The 27616-nt window shown below is 40.3% G+C and overlaps 1 protein-coding gene across 3 annotated transcripts in view; it reads right to left on the bottom strand.

Annotated features, from left to right (window-relative positions):
* RPRD1A (regulation of nuclear pre-mRNA domain containing 1A) overlaps positions 1-27616 on the bottom strand; it is a 66716-nt gene that overhangs the window by 28647 nt on the left and 10453 nt on the right. The window contains exons 2-7 of one of the 3 annotated variants that reach the window (XM_034761361.1): positions 15490-15619; positions 14272-14378; positions 14086-14180; positions 12351-12477; positions 12078-12253; positions 7988-8087 (exon numbers count right to left, since the gene is read on the bottom strand). In XM_034761361.1, the coding sequence (XP_034617252.1) occupies positions 8031-8087; positions 12078-12253; positions 12351-12477; positions 14086-14180; positions 14272-14378; positions 15490-15619 (692 nt within the window). In that variant the 3' untranslated portion in view covers positions 7988-8030. Of the gene's footprint in view, positions 1-7987; positions 8088-12077; positions 12254-12350; positions 12478-14085; positions 14181-14271; positions 14379-15489; positions 15620-27616 lie in introns of those variants that run through there. The other 2 variants (XM_034761362.1, XM_034761360.1) reach the window with 2 other exon arrangements.

Below are 27616 nucleotides of genomic sequence, written 5' to 3'. Positions count from 1 at the left end.
AAACGATGTTAAGCCAATCCAATTTCCCCATAAGAATTAATGTAAATAGGGGGGGTTAGGCTCCAGGGAAATTTAATACTGTACTCTGCAATGATGATTGTGAAGCTTGGAAGAGGTGGTGGAGTCAGAGGGTGGAGTATTTCCCAGGGAATGCCTTAGTGCTGAATGATGAACTAGCACTCGTCTGAGTCCTCAAGGATTAACACATTGTTGTTAATGTAGCCTCACTCTACAAGGCAGCACAAATGGAGGGAGGGGAGACAGCATGGCAGACAGACAGATCGCACTGCCCCTTTAAGTACGCTGACCGCACTCTAAGTAAATTGCCTTTTTAAGTAGATCATTAAGTTGAGACAGCAGCTACTGCTAGCAAGCTCCCTTCGTCCTGAGCCCTGTCATGTCTTCTCCCCCACCCCCGCTCTATGGCGATGGGGTAAGTGGGGGGCAGGAGCGGGGGGAGGACATTAGCACCCCTCCCCCAGCCCCCGCACAGCAAACAGGAGGCTCCTGGGAGCAGCTCCAAGGCAAAGGGCAGGAGCAGCACATGGCAGTGGCGGGAGGGACAGCTGAACTGCTGGCAATTGATAGCCTTCTGGGCAGCTGCCGCACAGGGAACTTAGGGGAGTGGGGAGCTGATAGGGGGGCTGCTGGTCCACCCTGGTTCCATACCCCCACCAGCCAGTTGCAACAGGCTGCTCTTTCTGCAAGTGGTGGACAAAGAAGGCGGTTGCAAAACAATATTATAAGGGAGCACTGCGCAACTTTAAACGAGCATGTTCTCTAATTGATCAGCAACGTAACAACGAAATAATATTAACCGGGACGACTAAGTGAGGAGTTAGTGTATTAGCTTTTTCTTTTTCCTTATGCATGTGCATTTAAGTTGTCAATCTTAACAAGTTTGCATCAAGTCTCTTAAAAGACAAGAAAAAGTGTCTGCTGAAGCACTAGTATGACAACTGTCAAAATGACTAAATATGCATTACAAATACAACTTCCTCCAGGAATTGGTGGACACTGGAAGAGGGAATGAGAGAGGGCTGTCAAGCCTGATAGAAGGGAAAGGGCTTAGCAAGGCTTTGGTAGTCCTGCATCACTGTATAAATGTATTGGTGCAGTTAACTGATTATGCACATATCTAGCTTCTATGTGAAAATCATATTTTGTATGCCATTAACACTACAAGTGTACACTACATTTGAACGGGATGGCCGAGGCAGAGAAAAGTTATCAAACCTGCCTCATATCTTTCAATGACACACAGGCTAAAGAGGGTAAAGCAAAAGCAAGAAGTTCTAGCATCTCCTTTTCCCATCAAGTTTCAACTGACACTGGAAGGGCCAGTAGATTTATCAGGCTCCCTGCTGAGCCCTTCCAAGCATCTAGTTCACACATGACATATGCAGTGTTTTCTGGTGCAATACAATTCCAGTGTGTCCAAATTAACATTAGTAGTCTAATTACATGCATGGGTCAGACTGAGCTGTCACAGATTCATTACCTTTTTGGTGGTCCTATAAAACTTCTGCATGAATCTGAGGTTCTACTTAAAGTGTTTCTAAATCGTATGGTTGCAGGAAAACAACAACTTAAGTGTAATCTTTTGAGTTTCAGCCCAAGAAAAGGCAATAATTGGAGAGAGGTGTTTAAAACAGTCTCTCCCCCCACCAAAAAACATGTACTAATATTCCTATTGTAACAGAAGCATCACAAACCACTAAAGCTGCAGAAATTCCCATTTCATTCCCTTTTCACTTCTCATATGGCAACTTTCAATTTTTGGATTGAAGTTTTCCAGGTTTGATCTCTTCCCAAAAGTTTTTAGAACATTTGAAAAAAATAGTTCAATTTCTGCTCCTGTGAAATAAGCTTATCAACAAAAGTTGTGTTCTTTCCAGCTCATATAATATCGTTAAGATAGGGCAGCACATGACTACCAATAATTATATTTTGCAACTGATTCTCAAATTAAGCCATCTGTTACACCTATGAAATTCTATAGCCTTTCCAGCAACACAGGTGTAACGAAATACACAGCACAAATTTTAATTGGGAGAGAAAGTGAAGGGAAGTTGTCATTTAATGTCAGGTTGCACAAGGGACTGCAATTGGACGTTGATTAACAATTCTATTGATGTAAGTACCAGAAAAAATTCCAGTTTACTCAACAGGAGCAGTATTATTTCTGCATAGGCAAAAAGACTTACAGAAATGTGTGGCCTCATTTTAAGGTAGTAATCACAGATGGCTCCCACTGACATCAGTCACTGTAGGTTCTCAGTACCTCTAAAATGAGGCCACTATTTTTTTTTTAGTTAGCAGATATGACCAAAACAGATCAGATCTGCTGAAGCACTATTTTCAACAAAAATTAGATTCTAGATGCAGAATCTAAAGTAAGCACTCATGTGTGATGTTTTCTTTATGAATAAGCGAAATGTTTACTGAAAGTGATCGTGATCTTAACAGCATGTAACAGAATCATTTTAGATAGTTAAAACTATGCTCTTTAGATTGTAATTAGAACATTAAATTGAAGTTTCCCATTGTCCCTCAACCCAGTTTATATGCTTATTGCAATGTATTTTGACTAACCAGTGCATCTGAGTAATGCCAGCAAAAAGGAAGTCCTCATATCAACTCCCTCCAAGGGGGAAAAAAAAAATGCTGTCACTTCAGTTTTCAAAGTATATACAAAAATAATCCATTACATTACATACCTGAAAATGTTGTTCTTCTGAAGATGTATGAGACAGATCCACTCACTTTGGTTTAGGGATCTCAAGCTTTTGGCTTACAGCAGCCAGGAATAATCTGTTTAAAAGCCTCACCACACAGCAGTAGCAGGTCTCAGATATACGTAACAGACCGCTGCCCTCACTTAGTTTCTTAGTACTGAGGCACCTTTATATAGATTAATACAAGCATCCCAATCTAGTGCAGATAGTGGAATAATGTGAACATATTTAAAATACACTATGGGACTTTTCCTAAAGGCTATAGTCAAGCCACAATGTAAAAGTTCAGATGGGACTCTAAATTTGATCCTACCATTGTCTGTAAACAGCTAAAGAAGGTTTATTTAAAAATGTGAACTGCAAAGAAATAAAGTTGGGGGGGGGGAAGGTTACCCTATACCACTCCTTTCTGGTAATACTTTTGACTAAGAATTCTAATACTTTACCAATGTTAGATAATTATGGTAGAGATGTATCCTTGTTTTAGAGAGAAGAATGAGGTGTAGGCTAAGTCTGTATTGCAGTTATGGGTATGACTACAGTTCAAATGGACATACCTGAGCTAGGTTTAATCCAGCTAATTCAGGTACTGGAGCAGTGAAGCCACAGCAGCACATGTGATGCAAATCCATCCAGAACCTGGAGCAATTACTCAGGCAGCTAGCATTGTCATGGTTTCACTGCTCCAATACCCATGCCAGCCGGTTATTAAAGCTAGCTTAAGTCTTGTCTACTCAGCTTCAAATCATGCCCCTTGACTGTAGTATAGACATACCCTCAGACAGCACAATGACTTGCCAGAGCTCTCAATGCATGACTGTATTAAAGCCAAGATTTAAACCCATGTCTCTGTATATTCAAGTCCTGTGTTTTAGGCCCCAGTGCATCCTTCCATTCTAAAGCTGGCTTCATTTTTACCACTTAAATATTAGAAATATCAGATCCTATTTTTGCTGAAGGTCTAATCTAATGCGTTTTCAATTGAGGGTTTTATATACTGATGGCCCACATTATCATAGTATCTGAGGAATTCAGTCATTTTAATATGACTATTGATTATACTTCATACCTGGGCCAAGGTTCAATTTATAAGTTGTTTATAAAGGATAAACAAATGATTAAATAAATTTTATAAGCATGTTACTGACATGAGGCGAAAGTGGTATAGATGGTTGTAAGTCATGGTAAGAAACAACTGATTAACCCTTTATGAGCTGTAAATGGAAGTGTAATCTATAACCTACTTATCCTCAACAACCCAGTGAGACAGAGAAGCACTATTATCCCCGTGTTACACATGGGGAACTGAGGCAGAGAACTTAAACTGTTTGCCCAAGGTCACACAAGAAGACTGTAGCAGAGCACAGAATTAAACCTGGGTCTTCTGTGTCCCAGGCCAATGCTCTAACCACTGGACCATCCTTCTCTAGGGTTTGGAGAACAGAAAGTCTAGTTTCAATCTAGTCCATCAAAAAATATATATATATATATATTGAAGTCTTCCAAGGAAGAGGTTTAAATTGAAGACCTGATCTTGCCAGTGAAAAAGGTAGAATTAATTTAAAATAATTAAATGCAGCCATTACTGTAAAGGAGCGCAAGAAAGGGAACAATTCACTTTTAAAGAACTAAGACTCCCTGTAGTGGAAAAAATGAAGGTGTATATTCTCTTTTTAGCTCAGCAGATAGGTCTCTCTGCATTATAGAATTTCTTCACAAATTTCATATCCAGATGCAGGTAGAGAAGATTTCAATAGTTCAGGCTGGAGGCCCTGAACACATGAATCCTTGGCCTATTTCAAGTGTACAGATGGTCAGACAAGTGATAAAATGACTGAGCTATGTCTGTGCCCAGTGTATCTTCCAGGTCTTGTAGTTTACCAACCAACCAAAAAAAAATTCTGTCCTATCGACAAGGAAGAGGCACTAGCCGTGTAGCTACTACTGTTGCTCACACAACAGAAATGAAATATAAGGCTTGATCCCAGAACCGCTACAGCTGATAGAAACATCAGACAAGCATTATACTGAGTTCACATTTACAAAAAAAGTCTGCACTTAAGTGAGTTCTGTAGAGAAGGGAATTATTCTGTATATAGAGGCAAGTACTCCTTGCCACCTTAATAAGAATGAGAAGATTTTTAGTGTCACTTTTATTATAATCTTATTTCAAACCCACGCAAATTGGATCTAGGAAAGTTCTGCACCAGAAGTGGTCTGACTAGTGATATGCTAGTGCAGATTGCTTATTGATGCCTCTCTTTCAAAAGGTGGCACCATTTCATTGATTTTACAAATTCTGAAGTGCCTTTAGATGTTTTGCTGCTTCCCCATAACATCCAAATGAATGAGGCAGCGAAGAACATCCTTTTGGGAAGAGAAGTCTTGTTTACAAACAAGTTGATCTTAAATTATTTAAGAAGAGCTTCTAGAAGGCACAGAACTCAAGGAAATGGACATACCTATCCATGAAACAGATCAGGATTAAAAATGGGAGTGCCTGTGCAGAGGTATTTTATGAATATAATCAGGACAAATATATAAAATGAGGAATACTCAGCTGGCCCTGAACATAAAATCTTGTCTAATGCAAGAGAAGAGCAACTTGAATAGAAGCCTCAACTAGATGGAAGTGGTTAAAAATCAGGAGCTTCCCCAAAAGTCATGCTTCTCAAATAGAAAAAAAAAAAAAAACACTTTAAATTTAGTGATTTGAGTCTTGATTTGAAATAACATCTTTAAAAACAGTAGACTATTCAAAATTCACTTTCCTACTAAAGCAGTTCAAGGATTACAGAGCTAATCACTGTCAATTAGCGAGGAACGGATGATGAAGTCATATATTATGCCTCTTCATGGGCCACATACAACTACCATTTTTTATAAGAAAGTCCTTTTTAAACCAAACACTAAAGAAAACTCAAAGGCTACCATAAACTAGAAGCTTGAGATCCATAAACAAGATGTGGAGAACTATTCAAAATACTTATTTTAGAGAAGGAAATGCCTATTTACACAACAGTCCCCATTGTTGGTAATTTGTTTAATCTATGATTTATAACTATTTGAGCATGAATATGTTAAAAAAGAACTACACAAAAATTGCTATTATGTATTCACTAACTACCTAGAACTTTCACATTTAATTCTCTTGATTTCTCTTTAATCCCACAATATTTTCTACTGGGATCTCAATTTTGCCAATCTTATTTTGTAGTCTGTGGGAACAGGCAAAAAAGGAAAACCTTCCCTGGCCCTGCATCACACACCTCAACTCCAGGCAACCAAGCAATACTATGCTAGCTTGTAAAGATTCATATGTGGAGGTGAGAAAAGTCATGGCATTCCTGAATCAGTAAAAACACCTGGAAAAAAAGACCTTATAATGAAAGAAAAAGTGTCTTCTCAAACAACTGATTTGCTAGTGACATTACAGTGCAGTAGTTCAACCTTCTATGGGTCACACTTAAGGTTCAATTTGCAAATCAATCCTAACCACATGCTATAGTTTTAAATTTATCCATTTATACACAAATTTGCCCATATGAAAGAAAACAGTTGAGTGCAGGGGCTTACACAACTGCACACACATCTAATAGCACAACAGCTCTGTCTACACTACAGGATAGGCAGTGTCTTGGAAGTAGTTTGTGACCAGTTCTTGAAAACATATCAGCTAATATTCAAAAACAATTGTTGAAACTAGGTTTTTCAACAAGTGTTTTCAGAAGAGTTATGCACCATTCATGCCATATGGCACAACTAAATTATCTGAAGCAGTATAAAAATTACTATGAACTGTTTCATGACTCTGGCAATTTTGTAGTGTACACAGGACTGTCTATATAGGGCATAATGTTCCAAGCTACTCATATGCTTAAGGGTAATCACTTTAGACATCTTCCTTACACAAGGCCCCCTGATAAAACAAATGTGCACCTATTACAAGCCGTTATTCTCATGGAGCAAGGCAATGACAGAATACTAAACTAATCTTAAGGTTAAGGTGAGTGAAATTTTTTTTTTTAAAAGAAGTACAAGCTAAAAAGGGCTGGTAACAGGATTTATGAAAAAGCTGGTCAAAGGCCATTTTAACTTTTTTGTTTATTTATTCCTCAATTATTAGAAAGTGGGAACATTCTGTTAGCCTTCCCAAATTCAAGGAGGTAGCACTGATGCTATGATAAGTTAATGAAACTGGAGCATTTAGTAAGCAATGACTACTAACAATATCAGGGTTTCTCATTAACATACCAAACTAAGAGATATTCGGAGCAGTCCTGAAGTAAAATTGAGGAGAGAGATTTACTCCACAAACAACGGAATGCAGTGGTTTGTAAGTTTGGGCAATGAAGATTGTTATTTTTTGTTTTTGTCAAGCCTTTTCATTTCTGTCATCCACAGCCTTCACCATGGATTTGTTTGCAGCAACCCCATCTGATAAACACTGTTTTACAGATTTTCTAGAAACAGACCACGCTACTAAAAAGTTATATACAACCAGAAAATATGATTCAGCTCAAGCTGCACTGACTGAGTCAGCAGATTAACCGGTATCTCATCCTGTGTTTAGTTCTTTATATGAAGATAAAAGTTTCTTGGGGAAAAATAAATAGCAGTAGTCACTAGTTTTCTGAATGTTCTGCAAAATGACTTCTTGCAGAAGAGGAAGGGAAAGAGAGTGTGTTTGTTTTAAGGGGAATACAGAATAGGGCCTTGAAATACTTGATGTCTATGCTATCAAAACACCAAGTGTAAAAGATAGATGGAGAAGACAAGGGGGAAAATTCACTATTGTACATGTGAAGGACACATGCTGCAAGTTGTATCACATCCCATTGGGATGTAACCTAACATGCCCACCAAGTTACTGGCAGTAAAAAATAATAATGGCATTACTTGCACAGCTTTTTTGTTAAAATTACAACTTCACTATAAGTCAAACTGCTGACTTCTCTGGTTAAGGGTTCCACATTAAGTGTTTTTAACAAGACCAAGGGCTTTAAGATGTTGAATTTATTGAAAATGAATGCTAGCTTCGCAGCTGCTGCATATTTCATTCTAGCAGATTAAAATTTGTAGCTTCTGATCTCCAGGGAGAACAAACACTTATTTTCTGCTTCAGGTATAAAAGACAGGTTGTGGTTTGTGAAACAATGGAAAGTATCAGTGAAAAGGCAAAGGGAACATTTTGATATAAGCAGTTACTAAAGTAATATCTTTTCAATTTTCAAAAACGAGAGACAATACAGGATTTTGATTTTGATATTTATTTTTAGCAGGATGTGTGTACTAATGGATGGTGACATCATTAGGAGATACGTCCATGTCCACCACCTGCAACAGAAGCTAGATAGATGTTAAAGAAATCATACTTAAAGCTATAAACAACACTACTTACCTATAGTGGTGTTATGACAGTCACCTTAATAAACAACTCGGTTAGCTTTTGATACAAATACACATGACCAATATAAATTTACCAGTTGTCAACATTCATTTATCAAATTTTAATTTTGATGCATACTGTACCTTGATTTTAACAAGCTGTTAATTTAGAGAAATACCCATTATAAATCCCGTTATTTAGAAAAGGTAGATATACTCATGCAAAACAAGGCTATATTGTTCTTAAGTGAAAGAAACTTACCTTTAGTTCTCTTCAAAAGGTAAGAGATTCATACATTTAAACCTATCCTCCAGTTTATGGCTAGCAGGAATTCCCCAGACTTTCAAATTCTAATGCTAACAAACCACTTCAGCAGCAGATGGCATGCATCCGTTCCTGCTGAGAATATAGCCCCTTACTCTTTTTACATGTCCGCAAGTAACCAGATAGAAATTATATAAAACATAACACCCCAAAACTCTGCAAGGAAAGTGATGTTATAAATGTACTTTCTGTAAGCAAGAGGTAAGTTTTCACTTTTGTAAAATATAGTCATCATCTCCTTCTAAAGACTATAAGCTTCAGGATTTTTATCAAAAGACTGTGCAGTAGCAATAACTGGCTACAAAAAGCAAAATACAGCTGTTGAATTTCAAAGCCTCACAATGGTGAGGATACAAAAAAACCTTAAGTTTGAAGGGTAAAATCCAAACAAACCCTGTTCTAGAAACATCTCAAACATACATACTTACATACAAAGCTGAGTCCAAGCAACAGTGATTTATATGCACAGGCAGAAACTCTGTGCAGCTGCATTAAAAAGCTCTTTGACGGGAACTGATTGGAAGCGGACTACAGATAACGTGCATATTCTAACTACACCTTGGCATCTGAGAAACAACAAGAAATTCAATCAGCTAGCCATACGTACAAGTTCTCTTGAAAACATCTTGATCTATCAAGTAAATGTATGCTCGGGCACTTAAATATGTTGCTTGATTATTTTAAGGATTGCTTAGCATCCAGCAGCTCCACTGAAATCAACAAATGTTGGGTGATGATGCTTTTTGAAACTTAGGCCTCTTAAGTGTTTGAATGAGGAGATAAGAGTAACTTTAGACTGCTATTTAAAAAAAAAAAAATCTTGGTCCATAATGTTTTCCATAAGAAGTTTGAGTTTATATATGAAGTCAGTGGCTCAAAAAAAGTCTTTACAAACTGAACATCTTGTGAAACCAGGGATTTTTAATAGCACTTTATAGAAAAACAGATTACTATAGCAACTGAACAAAAAGTGGGCTACATTTTACATGAGTGTAAAGAAAAACAGAACAGCGTATAAACTTGCAAACTCGGTCTATAATTAAAGAAGATATTTTGCATGAGACCAGGCAGAAGATCCTGGCAAACTTGTTCACACCAGACCAAATATCATTGGCATTTAAAGTTAAAGGCTCAGACTGACTCATGAGCAATTACAAGGACTTAACACAGCTACCAAAACTTTACTTTGTCAGGAGCCATAACAGAATGAGACCTTAGATTGGGATGCAGAAATTCCCTGGTTCTGTGAGATCAAATGTGGCAAGATGTACAATCTATTGAGTTTGGTCAAGACCTTTGTATGCTTCTTCCCATTCCTTTTGATAGCCAAGATATTTCCCAACAAAACAAAGATATCTACTCACAACTGTAGTCCCCATGTATTTTCTGGTGCAACAAACCACTGACTATTTAAAGCGTGTGGTGAGTCTTTCTGGGGTGTCCACACGAAAACTTCTCATGACTCTCTGGTGAATGACTCCATCACAAGGGTCTATGATATAGTAGCATGGCCTAATTGCAGTAGTGCTCTTCCACGTCAGATAAAGTAGTCATGTGGGAAATGTGTCTTAGGACCCCACCAAATCAACAGCAGCATGATGGGTGTTTGTCCTCAGATTAGGATGAAAAGGGTTTTTTTGTTCATTGATCCTTCAAAGTATACTGAGGTTCTCAGGTGAAAGTGTGCCATGGATACCATGAATACTATTGGCGCCATAAGAGCTGAGATTTCCAGCTTGGTTCTTGATAACTAAAGTCTTTTGTTAAATCCTTCCCCTGTCATACAAGTCCAAAACACTGCAAACTAATACAAACTGTGTCAAACAGGATTCCTTTGACCCCAATGGTCCCTTAAAAGCTGGGACTTGCAGCCAAATTCTTTCATTTCTTCCACGAGACATACTTCATAAGTCAAGTATCCAAACAGGCGAAAATATTTACTCTCATCTTCTTGGATATATTGTTGCAATGGTTAGGTATTTTTATAAATTCATGCTGGTGTGACAGCAGCCTAGAAGACAGCAGTGAATTGGAAGCACTGTCCAGTATAAAAAAATTGGACACATATAATACTATATGCATGTCTTGCTATATGCACATAAACATTCATCAGATGCAGAGTGACCACTTCTAGCTGAGACAGAATCATTCCCAGACAGCAAGAACATCAAGTGTCTTAATATATGGGGCACAGATACCAAGTGCGGCTAGAGCACTGGAACTTTCAAGTGGGCTAGCCTTCGAGACAAAGTTTTAGATGGCCAGAAACTATGGGTCATACATCACTAATAAAACCAAAGTCAAATCCCAAGAGATTCATCAAGTCAAGTTGTGGACAGGACCCATGGGTCTGACTCATCCACCCCCATTTTTAAGGGACTGAGTAACAGAAGGTCTAAGTCAGTCACATACAAGTCAAAGGCAGAAGTCTAGGACAGACACAGTTAACTTTTGGAGTTGAGTGGCTTCTCCAGATGCAGACCTTGACCTGCATTGAGAGAAAGCATGGAGCACTTTTAAGGATGTATGCAGATCCTTTATGTCAAAACCTCAACTCACTCTGGATACTAAGATGGGTACTTGGCCTCATGGATGGTGCTGAAGAAAAACTGTATGGCCAATCTTATTGGACCTTGTGTCAAAGTAGGTAACATTGGAAATTATGACAGCTGTGCTAGATTCTGAAGCACTTTAAGACTTGTGCTTTGTAATCTTTCACGTTAACTTGCTGGACTGAATGAAAGCTTCTGGTCAGTCCAACAAAGGTAACTCTGGGACAAGAGCGCTTGCAGCAACACTTGGATGTAGATCACACAATCAGCTAACTCACAATCCATCTTAAAACATCTTAGACAGCTGGGGCACCTCAAAGCAGTTAGACAACTCTGGACATTTTTCCCCAAAACATTATGCACTTCTGAGGGATGGGAGGAAAACATGGCTCTTTATATGAAATTATGATTCATCATTAAATTATGTAATGTAGTAATTCAGTACTATAGTGATTGATACCTTAAAAATTCAAGCACTAATGAAATCTTATTTCAGAACAGAAAAATCAAGCAAGACCTTAGCTGGGTGAAGAGTTAAGCTCCCAGATCCCATGTAGCAAATTATTTTGTTTGAACAATGCAGATAAGAAAGCTCTGTTAAACTTAGATAAGCACCCCCACAAAAGAGAAAGCTGTGAACAGAGCTTAGAAAAAGCAACCACTGAAGGCTACAACAGTAGAACCACCTGTTGACATAGCCGTTTTACACCAGGGCTTTTGTTGGCATAGCTATGGTTTTTTTTTTTTTTAAACACCCCAACCAAAATAACTACACCAACATAACTTTTCAGTGAAGACCAAGCGTAAAACAATAACCAAAAGAACTTTTTCAATATCAGAGGTAAAAAAAGGAAGTGAGCTAGATATAGAGGGAGAACTTTCCCTCAACATACCACCTAATGTGTAAGTGGCTTAATGGTTTTAGAATTTTGAAGCTAGGAAATTCTTGCTAGTCATGTGCTAGAAGCGGGCACCTAATATTTACCTTTGAGAGAAAGTTTAAACCATCTAAACATTTATAACAACCATTAATTTCATGAAGAACATGGACTAACTGAACAAAATATTACGCACTTCCAACTTATGCTCTTTTTCTGCAAGGACTTCTTTTTGACATCGCAGAAAGTCTGATAACATTCGAGTTAATTGTTTTCTATCATCTATTTCAGCCGCCAACCTGCCATTGTAATCCGCCAGTACCATACAAGCATCATCTACCATCTTGGAAAGCTGTTCTCCAGATTCCTTATCTAAAAGACAAGTAAAGAAAAAAAATAGCAATACATTACAAAATCTTGTCAGGCTCTCTCATGCTCACATTTCAGTTACTGCATCCCCACCTCTCACCTGTTATTCTGTCTAGTAAGGACACATCTTGGACCTCTACAGGCAATGAAGCTATCCTCTGATGAACTGCTGCATCCCCAGAGGCTGCATTTTCTAGTTCTTGTAATGCTCTAATGAGATCTGTAGTCTGAAAAAGCACACAGCCTTAGAACTGGTTTAGTCATCAAATCCTGATACAGAATGTCAGCATCATTTCACAATGAGTTTATGGGATGCAATTTGACAGTATCGATATAAAAACTACTTTGCCAAAGTCAGCATTACCAACGTCTTCCCTCCCTGACCCAAAAGAGATAAAATGTCAACATAATTGCTTTAATTAATTCCCCATGGAGCAGCACTGCAATGTTCCAAATGTTAAGAATGATCCTCCTGCTAAAAAGGGTCTCATTTTCCTTTAAATTCTTGCAATAGGACAACTTTTAAATATGAAGTACAAGGTTTATTGGTAATGACTACCTGGGGGTATTCTTCATTTTTACTCTGTACTTTTAAATTGTTTAAATTAAGTGCAACATATTAAATTACTTTTTTCTTAACTTTTCCTGGTAGGCACATCATACCATAAAAGCATAGCAGTAATTTCAATGGTAGCATATTCATGAAGTTGAGCTTAAATCAAAGTAATAAAAAGAAATTATTTGCTGCAATAGGGTGTACTAAATTTTGATTATCTCCAAAGCCCTGTTCTTAACAAAAAAACCACACACACACTTTACTGTTCTGGCATCCCCAGTTATAACTATAAAAACCCTCTGGGAAGAGAAAGTGACATAACAAAATGCCATACGCACAACATAGTGACAAGTATGTAAATTATGAAAGTCCTTGCACATAGAGTAAAATAAACTGTGTTAAATATTACATTGTTATGGATAATAATTTGATATAATTGTATAATCAATATTTTACATTTACAATAGTCCTATCTTATGTTTATTTCTTCACTATTAACTCTGAAAGCCAAACATTTTTGGTATTTTAAAAATGTATATAAAAACACTACAATTTAAAAAATTTTTTAAAAAGTGTCAAATTTGCTAAAATTATAAAATGCTAAGAAACTGATGTAGTTTGTAGCCAAGATATAGAAGTATTGTAACTAAGAAAGATATTTCAGTACCCCTAAAAGTGAGAAGTACACAACAGATTATTGTAAAATACAAATTAAAGGAATCGTAAATCTTCAATTAATCTCCCACCTCGCCCCAAAATTTAGAGATTTACTTGTAACAACACTTTAAGGGCCAGTACCTCTGCCCAGAGAGGTTCCTTTACACCACTAGAGAACCACAAAGACCATAAACCAGCTCCAAAGAGGGCAATAAAGATTCCATCAGCATGGCAGAAGACTCTGGAAGCATAAATCTAGTATAACCCACTTGATACCTATGAACCACTCTAATATAAGGAAGTGCCTGAAGTAGAGTTGGAGTGCACAGCAGTCCTTCCCTATGGGAGGCCTCTGCAGCCAGCATAGTTGAGAGCAACACTGGGGCTTCCCCAAGTTACACCAGGGGCTGTTTTGCTCATGATAATCCAAGGATTGGGGAAGAATAAAGGTTGCATAAAGCCATCTTTAATCAGCTTTCTAGCTCTGAGTGTTAATTTGGCCCTTAAAATGGGACTCAATGCTGAGTTGGTTCTGTATTACTCAGTGACTGAAGGGTTTATTTTTAAACATATCCCAAACCTTATGAAATGATAAAAGTTTATGAACACAAGAGACTTCTACCTGTGGAGGGTCACTTGGAGAACTTTGTGCTGAACAGTTATTTTCATCAACTTTTATCTGTTCAAATGTACGCTTCCTGGCCTTTCTGTCACCATCTAAAAGTCAAAGTAGAGACCTAAAAATCAGTTCAGGAAACAATACATTTATTTAAAGAGACTGAAACACACATACACTCAGAATACTTACACAAAGCTTGCCTAAGTTGTTCCAATACATCATTTTCATAAACAGCCCTTTCTTCCCAAATAGAGAGCACTCGGCCAAGGTGCTTCTTACAACTCTCATCAGACTCACTGTGGGGGAAATAGTAAAATCACCAATAAAAATGGTAGAGGTGCAACCCAGTAATAAACAATTCAACCTGTATAATCTTGCATCCAAGAATCTGAAGTATTTTACAAATATCGAAGAATTAAAGCTCCCAACACCTCTGTGAGATAAAGATCCTCATTTGCAGAAAGGGTAAAGGAGGTTTTGACTTGTTCAAAGTCATCTCACAATACATCACACTGAAATAAAGGCCATGCCTACTAGCCCACCAACCTACTTCAATCACTGAATGCTTCACAGTGCCTTTAAACCTAGTGAAACATGATAGATCAGTTTCGCCCTTATTCTATTAATTAGCATTTCATCTTTTTTACAATGAAGTCCTATTACATAAGAAGATGCAAAAGATTCATCTACAGATACACTTTCTAGTTTAAGTGCTAAATAGGTGGATTGCATTCAGAGAAATCATATGCTAGACCTGTATCATTAAGGAATAAAGAATTATTGTAACATACAATAACTAGAATGAATAAAAAAAACATTTACCCTCGACCTAACACAAAAGACAAACACAACCGACAGTCTTCCAATGTGAAAAGATGATTATCAGGCTAATAAACTTTATTCTGATTGAGGTGCATGCATAGGCACAGGAACTATGGTGTGGGGGGTGCTGCAGTACCCCTAGGCTATATGCGGGGTCCCAGCTGCCGTCCCTCCTGCGCCCGGGCTCCCAGCCCCAGCCTCAGGCCACTTACCCCTTCTAGGTCCCTGCATCCCAGAGACACGGCCCTGCTCCCGGTCCGAGCTCGGGGGGTGGGGGAGGGCCACAAATAAGGGTAAGGGGGCTGGCTTTCAGCACCCACACTATTAACAGTGTTCCAGTACCACTGGGCATATGCTAAAGAAGATTGACATGCAAGATCAAAGGAGCTTTTAAACTAAGAGGTGCAGGGAAGAAATTGAAAAAATAATAGATTTTAGATCTAGGATAGGGTGTTTCCTTTAATCAGGATGCATGAAAGCTGCTGAGCCAGACAGAACAAATGAAGTGTTCTGGAAGGAAAATGCCTCACACAGGTTTAATAATAGTTAAAAAGACAATAATGCCCACATTACAGTTTACTGTACCTTGAAACATGCTTAAAGGCCTCAACTATAACTGGTGCAAAGTCTTTTGTAAATTCTGGTCCTTTCCTTTTGCTGTTCTGAATGACATCGTTGGCCAGGTATAGGAATGTCAACTTCCTATTTGGTTTTGCTAATAAAAGAAAAAAAAAAAAAAAAAAAAAAGAGAGAGATGCAACAATCCAAAATAGTTAGTAGTATAAAACTAATTTTGCAGGTTAACATTCAGTTGAGTTTCTTCGTACATCTCTTATGTAGAGGATAAAAACAGATATAAATGTTATTTAAAAATACAAAGTTCACTATTTCTATTAGCACCTCATGCTATTAATACAAAATAATCAAAGCAACTTTAATTTGTCTTCATAAATTTCAGCCCTTAAAACCCAGAGACAGCAAGTCATAGCAGTCCGCCATGCCCCGCTGCCATTTTAAGTACAGGCCCAGCACAACTAATTTGAAGTTTGGACATTCACATTTTGCCAATCCACAATTTACTCTGACCTCTTTCTGCCCCCTCTCACACTACCACATTCATCTGCTACTTCAGCACACACACACTGTCCCTACCCACCACACTCATCAACCCAGTCTCTCCTCCACAGCACAACACTTAGTCTCCCAAATTCTTCTTTCCACACACAGAACCTTACATATTTTAATTTAAAATTTAAAAGCGCAATGTGTATTTTTAAAAAGACATTATGAATCACCAAAGCAACCTTAATATGATCTTGTAGCTATAATCTTAGGGTAACATTTTCAAAATCGCTTCAGGGTACGTCTACGCTGCAATATAAGCCCAGGGTTAATGGGACTCCAATCAGCAGACCCTAGGTTACAGAACCCAGGACTTGAGTGTTTACAATGATTGTTACCCGGACATTAAGGTTTTTCTAACCCAGGCTTGAACCTGGGGCTCTGATGTCAACAGTGCAGCACATAGACCCAGGTGAAATCAGCCATATACCAGACTCTCAAACGCCCTTCTGAAATGTGGCTGGTCTATCCCTGACATTGGCATACTGTGAGAAAGTTTGACCATCTACACTGCATGTTATAGGAAATTTAAACAGCCCGCCAACACATCCTGCCAAGCAAGCATTTTGGTCCATGCACCCCCAGCTACTGGAACCAGCAACATGGAGGCAGTGCCTTTAGAAGAAGTTCTCTTGCTTGCACTTTCCCTTCTGTGTTGGGGAAACGGGCAGAGCTTGAGAGAAATGTGGTGGATATTTTGGTGGCATCTTCTGACCCACCAAAGGCACCTGATAGAGCAGGAAGAGGCGGCAGCAGAGTACCCAAGCATGGCAGACTCCAACTGGCTGATGGAGCTCATGACACTCAGTACAGTCACTCATGCCCCCTAAGTAGACCCGCACTTCTGGTACAGGGCCACAAGTGCAGGCTGAGGGGATCACATTGTCATGGTGACCTAGCATGACAAGCTGTGGTTAAGCACTTTCACATGAAGAAAACTACATTTCTGGAGCTTTCTGAACAGCTTGCCCCAATCCTCTAGTGTAAAAACATGTATGAGGCCACTCATGCCAATCCAAAAGCAGGTTGCTATAACCGTCCGGAAGCTGGCTACCCCAGACTGCTACAGGTCCATTGCCAACCAGTTTAAGGCTGGGAAGTCGACTGTGGGTAAAGTGGTGGTGGAGGTTTCTGTGGCAATCAGGCATGTGGTTTAAAAAAATATTCATGAAGTAACTGCATTTGAGAGAATGGGATTTCCAACCTGCACTGGGGCCACTGATGGAACTCATGTGCCCCTAGTTTGCCCTCCTCAGGGAGCACAAGCACTAACCACAAAGGGAACTACACAATTGCTATACAGGCCCTCATGGACCCCAGAGGTCCATTTATGAATGTGAACATGGGCTGCACTGGGAAAGTTCATGATGCCAGGGTTTTGTGATGAGTGGGAGTCCAGATTCATGGACAGGCTGGAACATTATTCCCATCAAATGACATTATCAATAGAATTACTGACCCCACCATTATTTTAGGGATCCCCCCACGGACCTTTTTGCCTTGGCATATGAAACCATACCCTGATTCAGGAAGCCCTGGAAAAATACTGCTTAATTACACTCTCAGCAGGTGCAGAATGGTTGCTGAATGTGCTTTTGGTAGACTGAAATCCTTGTTGGAGATATCTACAGACCCATTTGGATGCGCAAGTCACCAATGCTGTTCGCATTACTGTAGCTTGCTGTGCTCTTCACAATCTTTGTGAAGCCAGAGGTGAGCCATTTCCTTCTGAATGGACCTATGACAGAGAAGAGCCACTGAACCAGTCTACTCAGGCAGAAAGTAGATAGATTTCTATTCAGCACCACTGTGCAATGCAGAATTTGCACAGAATGAATGTTCTGTGCAGAATTTCCTTTTCCCCTTGCAGAAATGGGCTGCAGAGCAGCTGGACCCAGCCAAGTCTTGCTCCCCAGTTTGCAAAATGGAAGACTTGGGGCAGGGAGGAAGAGAAGAGAGGAGAGGAGAGGTCCGGACAGCTGCAGTTCCCGGCACACCCCGAACGAAGGAGATGGCATGCAGGAAACTTCATACAAACCCAGGATCCAGCATAAGGCTGTTTCTCCCTCTGGATCCCTGGGCTCTGGGGGAGAGGGTGTCTGGCCCCCGGGTTGGACTCTGTGGGGGAGGGGGCAGAGAAACAGAAAGTGGATTGTGATAGGGCTTTCTTTAACACTATTTTTGGGGACTTTTTTTTGGTGTCTGTATTGCTAGACGTTGCTAACAAGTATGTTGAAATAAATTACTAAAATAACAAACTGGTGTGATTATATAGTGTTATTTTAACAAATAAAATATGCCAAATTTTAAAATATTGTACACAGAATTTCCCCAGGAGTAATACAAAGAAGGGACTGAAGTGAGGATTGTATAAAGGAATGGCATTTGCTTACTAATTTCTAATTGTTCTTGATCATGTGTTTACCTTTGTTATTTTAAAAACACATTGTACAATATGACAGTGATCGAAATAAACTCTCCTAATGACACAGAAAGCTTTATTTATAAACATGTCTTGGGAAACTACAATATCCACCCACTGCCAGGCAGATCAGCTGACACTGCTACACCAACACCCTAGTAACAACAGAACCAAACAGGGGAGGAAAAAAGGGCATGAAAAACTGCAAATAATCAAACTATGTACAAAACCCCCCTACCCCTGGCCCCCAGGTTTCCTTTCCCTTCTTGCCGCACGAGTGGGGTGGAGGCATCCACAGGAAGGAGGTCGATATGAAGGACCGCATTGGTCCAAGTTGCCTGGCCCAGTCGCTATTGGGGCATGACTGCATAGGCTACACAGTCATGAAGTTTTTCAAACTGATTCTGGACTAAATCCCAGGATACTGCCCAGGGGTCTGAGGCTGTAATGTGGGTGATGCAGCAGGAGTCAGTACTCTTTCAGCCATTATTGACATCAGCAACTCAAACTGTTCTCTCTGCTGACCTCTGTCTTCCTCCTTTAGCCACTGCTCCTGTTCGAGGAACAGTGAAACAAATGCCTGCTCCTGCACTGAAACCCTGCTTTCAAGCTGTGCAGCCTGCCTCAGCCTTTCCTCTTGACTCCCATTATGCCTCGCCTTTAGCCGCAAGTCCCTCTGTTTTTGGTACTGGACCTGCTTGTGGACCCTATCCAGAATTTCAATCATAAGTTCATCACAGAAATACTTCCTCTTCGAACAGTCCTTGACAGTATGCTGAGCCAGGCTTGTATTATACAGTGGGCGAGCTGCTGCGGTTCTGCAGTCACTAGAGGTCGAGGGGCCTGGAATAGGACAAGACACAGAGTTATTGTCTCAAACAGCTCACTGCAGGAGCACAGAAAAAATTCTTGTGGAATTCCAAGGACAAAGGGTTACATTTCCAAACTGAACTTCAATATACTGTGAAAGGGATGCTTCCGACCACAGATGCTCCCTGAACAGAGACTGGTTAATTACAATGACAGTAATACTGAGACACTGGTAAGTTAAAAATTCAAAGCTGTTTTTTGTTTTCTAAAAATTGCATAACTACTTGTGGGGAAGGGGAGATCTGTCAGTTGCTACGAAGGCTTTTTCTATCATTTCAGGCCTTCCACATTTTGGAGGACATAACCGTTTCTGTGGTGCCTGACTGACAAAAGGAGATGATATTCAAAGCTGCCAGTGGGAAACCTGCAATGTATGAAACGAAGATATTCAAACATATAATGGCTGAACAGCACATCTATGAGTGGAATGGCCTGGTGAGCTACCAAGGTGGGCCTAAAAAATACACACTTCACCAAAAAGTGATTACCTATCTGGAGTTCTGGCTTCAGGAAAAGTCTGCATTTAATCAGCACCTAAGATTGAGTCAGAATTCATGAGGGAATCAACAGGATGCTGCATAAGTTCCACGTGTCTTAGCCAGTTATAATTACATGCAACACAGAACTCCACAACCATTACCCCAACCCTCTGGCATATTTCTAGATGCATTTTCAAACCCATTCAAATTTGAGACAAAATGATTGTGTCACCTATGTACTGCTTGGACTACTTTTACTTGAAATGGACTAGATTTGTGAATGGAACACACTTCCACTACAACCACACCATACCATTCACTCTTTCCAGAAGGCTTGTTACACTACTGGATGGTTATAGAGTAGCATACTTACAGGTATGGCAGTAAGGTTATTATTTTTAAGAAACAGAAATGCCCTAACAAAAATCTGTGCCTTTCTAGTAAAATAAATACTTTCAAGGCATTTTTATTGTTTGTATTTCCTGGTCACCAATTTGAATTCCACAGGGGGGAAGGGGCGGGGAGGAGGAGAGGAGAAAAAAGGGGGCGGGGGGGAAACAGGTGCACAACTGGTGTACAATCTGACATTAGCAGATACATGCTGTTAACCAGGGCTTTTAATAACTTTTGCAGTGCTTCACAGAACTGAAATCCATCCCATTCCTATATTAAACATTAGATGGAGCCAGAAACTTACCAGGCTCCGAGGCAGCTTCTGTCCAGTCTGTCGTCTGCAGGCTCTGCGGGCCGGGTTGTTCCCCAGGTGGGCATCAAACAGCTCCTCCAAGTACAGCAGGATGTGCTGCTCCTGCATCAAAGCCTCCTCTGGGACTCATTTCAGCAAAGAATCACTTTGCAGGCCTCTCTCTGCACCTGCCGCTGGTTCCCATCAGGCCCCATGCTGAATTCTGGGGCCACCAGGGCACCATCCCAGCTGACTAGTTCATCATGCACCACCGCTGGCTCTGTGCTTGTCAAACGCCTCAGAAAATAGGCACGATGTTGGCGAGTTGCCAGACGTGTGTTTCTGGTCCCTGGTTTTCCTGCACAGTCTAGAGATGCTTAATCCACTCTCTGTACTGGTCACCAGCCCAGTATATTTGCATACTGGTGTCAGGTGTCATCTACACTTTGGGGGAGGAGAATCCAGTAACACTGTGGCACCCCATCCCCTCCGTGATAATATTACATTTCTGCAGTGTAAATAGAACACTGTTTTAATCATGTTCCTTATACAAAATCCCTCATATGCCAGTGCATACAGCGAGAACTAACAACAGCTCTCAACATCCGAAATAGACACATTGTTGACATGAAGTTAGATTCTTGTCTAAGGGACAACAGTATGCAAAATCCTCTTACTGAAAAAACCCAGATTGGTAATCTGGGTCAGGCACAGAGACACCGCATGATAGGTGGAAGGTGAAATCCAGAGAAAATAATGTTACTCTTTGAAAATTATCAAATATATGAGTAAATTGCTCATGCTGGTCTCTACAACAAGCTCTGAGATACTGCCCCCTTTGGCGTATCACTTGAAATGGGAGCAAGCAAAACCTGAGTTTTGAGGACAAACTACGGAGCAACCAAGTAAGGTGATCTGAGATTGTAGGAGCCTTTGGCTAGGTAAAGCTATCCTCTGAACTGAACCCTCGTACTGATACAGTCATTAACAGGAAAAAGATATCAGTTTGATACATTGTTTCCCCAAAACAAGATATCTGGAAGCTGTAATGTGTTAACTCTGAAAAGTCACCATATTGAACCATAAATCTCTTCATGCACACATACACAGGGAACAGAACAGCCCAGACATATCTTGATAGCTGCACAGAATAAATACTTGTGAGACCCATTTATTTCCCGCATGGCTAGATAGCTATTCAGTTTTCAAAATAGTCAAGTTTGAGAAATATAGTGGATTTCTGAAACAAAAATATACTCTCAGATAGCAGTACCAACAACACTGATGGGTTGGGATCTGCTCATTGACACTGCACTGTTCTCCTAATAGCTCAAAGTCAGAGACAATGAAAACAAGCCACATAAAGGTGGGGTCCCTCTATAAACAAGCTCAGAAACCCTAATTAAAAGGAGTGGAACACTAAAACAAGGAGGCCATTCTGTCACAAGGGAGTCCATCCAATGGAAAGAAATCCCAGAGACAGCAAGCTGACTTCCTCACAGTTCTCATACGAGGGGGGGGAAGCACCTCTTTCTAAAGAGCTACCATTAACGGATGGAGGAAAAAAGTCTCCCCACATCTCCATCAAAAAGTTAGTGTTTTCTCCAGCTGTCAGAGGTGAGATTTCAACAAACCATATTCATATTCACTGTACTGAGATGAGACACATTACAAAGCCAGATATTTTCCTTGTCCATTTGCTGGTAAGAAACGTTTACAAATTGTCTTAAGCAACATATAGGATATTGGTGTATATATAATGGTGTATGTAATGCCTTTAAAAAAAGTCTCCCCATACAATCTAGCCCAGGGGTTCTCAACATTTTCCTTTCTGAGCCCCACCCCCCCAACATGCTATAAAAACTCCACAGCCCAGCTATGCTACAACTGGTTTTCTGCATATAAAAGCCAGAGCAGGCGTTAGGCGGTAGTAAACAGAGCAACTGCCTGATGCCCCACACCACAAGAGCACTGTGAAGCCACAGTCCTCAGGGCCCAGGACTTCAGACCCATGTGATGGGGCTTCAGATTTTTGCCCTGGGCCACAGGGAGTCTAATGCTGGCCCTGCTTGGCGTTTCCCCCCTCAGAAAACCTGCTTGCAGCCCAAGACCCCAGTTCAGAACCACTGATCTATCCAATCTACAGATATTATAGATTTGCCTGATTTAGTTATACAAAATGCTTAATCCAAAGGATTCTTTGGCAGTTGAAGCAGAGAACCAACCAGCATTGAAGGAGCACAGGCAGAGGAATATTGTTAGAGATTTTTCTGTAGTTACTAAAATAATGAAACACTGATTAGAACCCAGGTCTCTTGGGTTCCAGTTCAGAGCCTATCTCTGGATGATGCACATTTAAACTTCTCCACCTCTGTGTGTTTCTGTATCTAGATCTCAACCTTGAACTCTCGCTGATGTGCAATAGAACTATATCAAACTAGGCTAAATTGCTATCTGGAAGTACACACAATCCTGCCTTAGCGTTTGCTGCTAATGTATTCTGCTCTGTATAGATTCTAATTAAATGACACGAACAAAGGACTTAAATGTAAAATGTTCTCAGGAACAGTTAACCGTATTGATTTCCAAAATCAACTCTGTTGGACTCAATCTAAAAACTTATCTACCCCTTATAGCATCTCTCTTCGGAGATGACCGGTCATATTCATGTCTCAAAGAGATATGGAAGTCTGGATTTCCATAAAAAAATATGAATGGGATCAGGGAACTATACAGATTTTCCTTGGCACTTGGTAAAACACAGTATGTTAGATTCAAGTGTTAGTAGTGTTGTCTGCCACAATTTACAGGTTATTAGGGTTTTATTTAAGATCACACACGTTTTCCTGGCTCAAGGCAGGGGCTAGGTGGTGACTATTGACACTGGGAGCAGTACAAAAATAGGTAACAACCAATAACACTGCTATACTGAGACGTTGCACCAGGTGAATACAGAGGAAGGGATTGGATGTTAGGACTGGATGTATATTGACTCTCATTCTGAAAAGGTGCAGTTTTACCTTATGCCCACACTAATGCTCTTCTGAACTTTCAGTTGCAATGCCCTCTGGTTACCTAATTCCAATTATTGGCACAGCTCCCAGAAGCAATGGATTCCGGAACACTTCAAAAGGCTACTGGTGCACTGTGGGAGTAGTTACCCATCTGGACCATTTCAGTTTGAACCATTTTAATGACATTCATATTGACACTAAACCAGTGCTAGCTGAAACAGTTCCGACCAAACCGGTAGTTAGACACACTGAAAGCAAGTCTAATCCAAAACGTATATGGCAGACATTCAGACAGTTTAATATTCATTGTGTGTTACATGTATGCTATGAGGAACCACATGTTACTCCAGCCTGTGTACGAGCAGCTACACTGCAAGCCCTTACCCAAGTTATGGTGCGCTCCCCCATGTGCATTATCAGGACTTTCTGGAGATATAGCCCATAGCTCTTTGTGCTGCAGTAAACTGCTCAACCGATTCTTTCCCAGTGAACTGTGGGAGAATTTGTCTGTCCTCCTTGGCACACTGGAGGAAACTGAGAGAAGACAATGGAGGACTATCAGCACTCTAAATGATTTAGTCTGCATTCTCACAGCACAGGAGGAGTACTACTAGCTCAAGTGAAACCAGAACCCATGCACTACTCCCTATACCCCCTGCCATGCTAGCTGGCCTGGACGGAAAGCACGACTCAGGTGAGATGTTTGTGTGCGTGGATGGAAGGGGATGGGGGAGACACACACAAGAAAGAACCTGGCTTAACTCTACTCATTTAGCCCAGACTCTTACCTTGGTTTTATAGCCCAAGCCTCTCTTCCATGCATAAGAAGCCTTTTATATGGATTTGTCAGACTTGCTTACCCAGCTGGGGGTATAAGTTAGAACTCACGATTCACTGTAAGATAGGGTTGGGGGAAGGGGCTAGAACCTATCCCCCATGCGCAGGCAGCTGTAACCCAGGTGACTGTCCTCTAACGGCTTTGTAGGGGTCATATTTTCCTGCCTCTGTACCTGCTCCCTTTCTCTGCACTGGAACTCATCTATTAGTTTATATACTACATCTGGCAAGTTTATAAACACATTACACCCAGTCTTCTGCATTTCTACACAGCTTACTTGAACAGTTAGTGTAGTAAGCACCATAATTTGAGATACACACCAAAAATCACACCTCTAAAGGAGCATCTCCAAGAGTCTGGCAGAGGAGGGGATTATATGGAGGGAAAGTCAGTGTACAGAGAATAAAAAAAAACACACTACAAAAAATAGCAACGACAAATCTAGAAACTTACTATCAACCTGCCACTATTACAAAGAGTTTGACTAGTTGCTCAACACTACCCAAAGCATGGAACAGCCCCCTGTTGTGCCTGATGGGGTTTTAAGAGCAAATGCACTTATGGACAGAGACTGGCAGAGACAGAGGAGATCCTGGCAGTAGAAGGACTGGAAGAAATCAAACATACCCCAGGGCCAGCAGGCCCTATGGGCAGATGGACAGGAGGACATCCTCAGACCAGAGTCCATAGACCTGCTCGGGGACAGGGAATGGAACAGAGAAAACAGCATCAGAGCCACAGCCACTGACAGGTAAGAGGCTGCTGCCATCTTTATTATTCCTAGTGAGAAGCTGCAACATAAGTAGTAGGATTTTGCTGGCTTATGGCCAATGCAATTATTAAGAAGAATATTATGTACTGTGGGGTGACCTTTAGGCCACTTGAGTTCAGAAGCCACACCATTTCCCCAGCCACCCTTTTCCCCCCTTCCTCCCCATCACATGCAATTTAAGATGGATTCCAATCAAGGAGAAAAAAAGTAAATATGCAACTAGTCATTTATTCTATCTGAGATGTAACTGAATACTGCTAACCAATGTATTCACAACTGAGGTTACAAAATGAGCGATGCCTGCAGACACAGCGATGCATGTAGCACACGCACATATGCATAGCTCTATATATATGAGACACACACACACTGCACTCTTCTCATACTGGCACGGTCCAAGACAGCCAGGGTTTTAAGTCCTACTGTCTGATCTGTGGCTATATTAAGAGAAGTGGGGTGGATAAAAATCAATGATTTAAAAAAAAAAAAGGAGGGGGGGTTATTTAAATCGGATTTTTTGATAAAATGCTTTTTGAGGAAAAAGCCTATCTAAAGATAGTTTTAATTAAGATGCATTATAGCTCAAAGATATGTCATCATGGAATAGGGATTATAAATTCTAATTCTATAGTATGAGATAATACAATGTAATGTTTAAGAAAAGTTTTGTAAATGAATTCCAATAGTTCATGGACCCTGGACCCAATATTATGGGGTTCCAGGGGCTTCTGTACAGATGATTTAGTTTAATCTTTTTATCTACCCAATGGGACTCAGTGCTCAGTCTAGAAGATACCATCAGAGATGCTTAGTTTTGCAGTTCTCAAACTGAAGATTTGTGTTTCCAGAGATAACATGCTTGTTAACAGCAAAAAATATTAACAAACATACATAGATACAGAGGTGAGATAACAGATCTCAACCCTATTGTCCCTCTGCAAATTTGTGTATACAGACTCAATGCCTTACCTCTCTCTAAAAGTGCAAAGTTTCAAAAAGTTCAATGAATAGAACAGGGGTCAGCAACCTATGGCATGCATGCCAAAGGCAGCACGCGAGCTGATTTTCAGTGGCACTCTGCTGCCGGCCTGGGGTTCCGTCCGCCAGCCTGGGTCCCAGCCACCGGCCCCGCTCAACCCACTGCCGGCCTGGATGAACAGAACCCCGGGCCGGCAGTGGGCTGAGCGGGGCCAGCGGCCATAACCCCAGACCGGCAGCAGACTGAGCGGCTCAGCCCACTGCCAGCCCGAGTCCTGGCCACTGGCCCCGCTCAGCCCGCTTCCAGTCTGGGGTTCCATCTGCTGGCCCCTGTAAATGTAAAATGTATTACTGGCACACAAAACCTTAAATTACAGTGAATAAATGAAGACTTGGCACACCACTTCTGAAAGGTTGCCGACCCCTGGAATAGAAAATTGCTGGGGACAGAACAGATCTGGACAAGGAGAAGTAGTTTGGAGATAAATGTGAGAAGGGAGGAACAGGCAGTAGAAACAAAAGTGAAACTGTTTGAGCAGCATGTTCCAGAAGTCTTGAGGTCTTTCTGAGCGTAGTCTTTGTTGATTTGAGATCTACCATACCATTCTCTCACTAGAAGGGAAAACATATAATGGCAGTAGGCTGTAAAAAAGACCCAGTTGGGGAATGAGAACCATTAAAGAAATAGATGTTTCCTGATGATGTTTTAAAGGAAGTCACACCAGCGAACTGGTGGAAGTCACTTAAGCACTTAGATTCAGAGACTGTTGAAGTGATAATCTCACTTTTAACAGCAGTAGCTTTTTCTGTGTAGAAAGAATATTTTCTTCCTTTGGACTAATTCATTCCAAACTGAAAAATCATTTGGGACATGAAAAAGCAGGAAAGCTTGTTTTTCTTTTCCAGATTATGAACAAACAGGAAAATGAAGGTGAAGACGACGGAGTTAGCCGCAGAAGCCAAAACTTTTAAGTTTCTCATGTTGACCTGGCTGACAGTCTATTTAATTTTTGTTTTTGTTTTAATATATTTAACTATTTTAGTTAAACAATTTTAGCAAAAACAAACCTTGACTGTTTAACTAAATTCAAAAATTCATATGCTTCTTGTGTTAAAATATGTTTGCTGTTGAAGAAAAAAATCCAACATACTGTGTTGTTTTAGTTAAATAGAACAATTGAAATGTCTGTCTGGTGATGTTCTCCTTCTAATACAGCATGACAAGAAAATCCTCCAAATATTAACGATTAACCTGTTGAATTGGAGATAGTTCACCTCCCAATGACTTCATAAATATCTGCTTCAATTACCCTTTGGTAAATGAAATAACTAAACAATCATTCATTTTCTGATTAACAGAAATATTGGGAGCATAAGCTTTAGTGGGTAAGAACCTCACTTCTTCAGATGCAAGTAATGGAAATTTCCAGAGGCAGGTATAAATCAGTATGGAGATAACGAGGTTAGTTCAATCATGGCTCATTCACCTGCATGGCCACCAATCTTATATATGCCATCATGTGCCAGCAATG

The sequence above is a fragment of the Trachemys scripta genome, chromosome 2 (assembly GCF_013100865.1).
Source record: "Trachemys scripta elegans isolate TJP31775 chromosome 2, CAS_Tse_1.0, whole genome shotgun sequence".
Lineage (NCBI taxonomy): Eukaryota > Metazoa > Chordata > Testudines > Emydidae > Trachemys > Trachemys scripta.
Note: the sequence above shows the minus strand (reverse complement) of the source record. Positions and strands in the feature narration are given on the sequence as shown.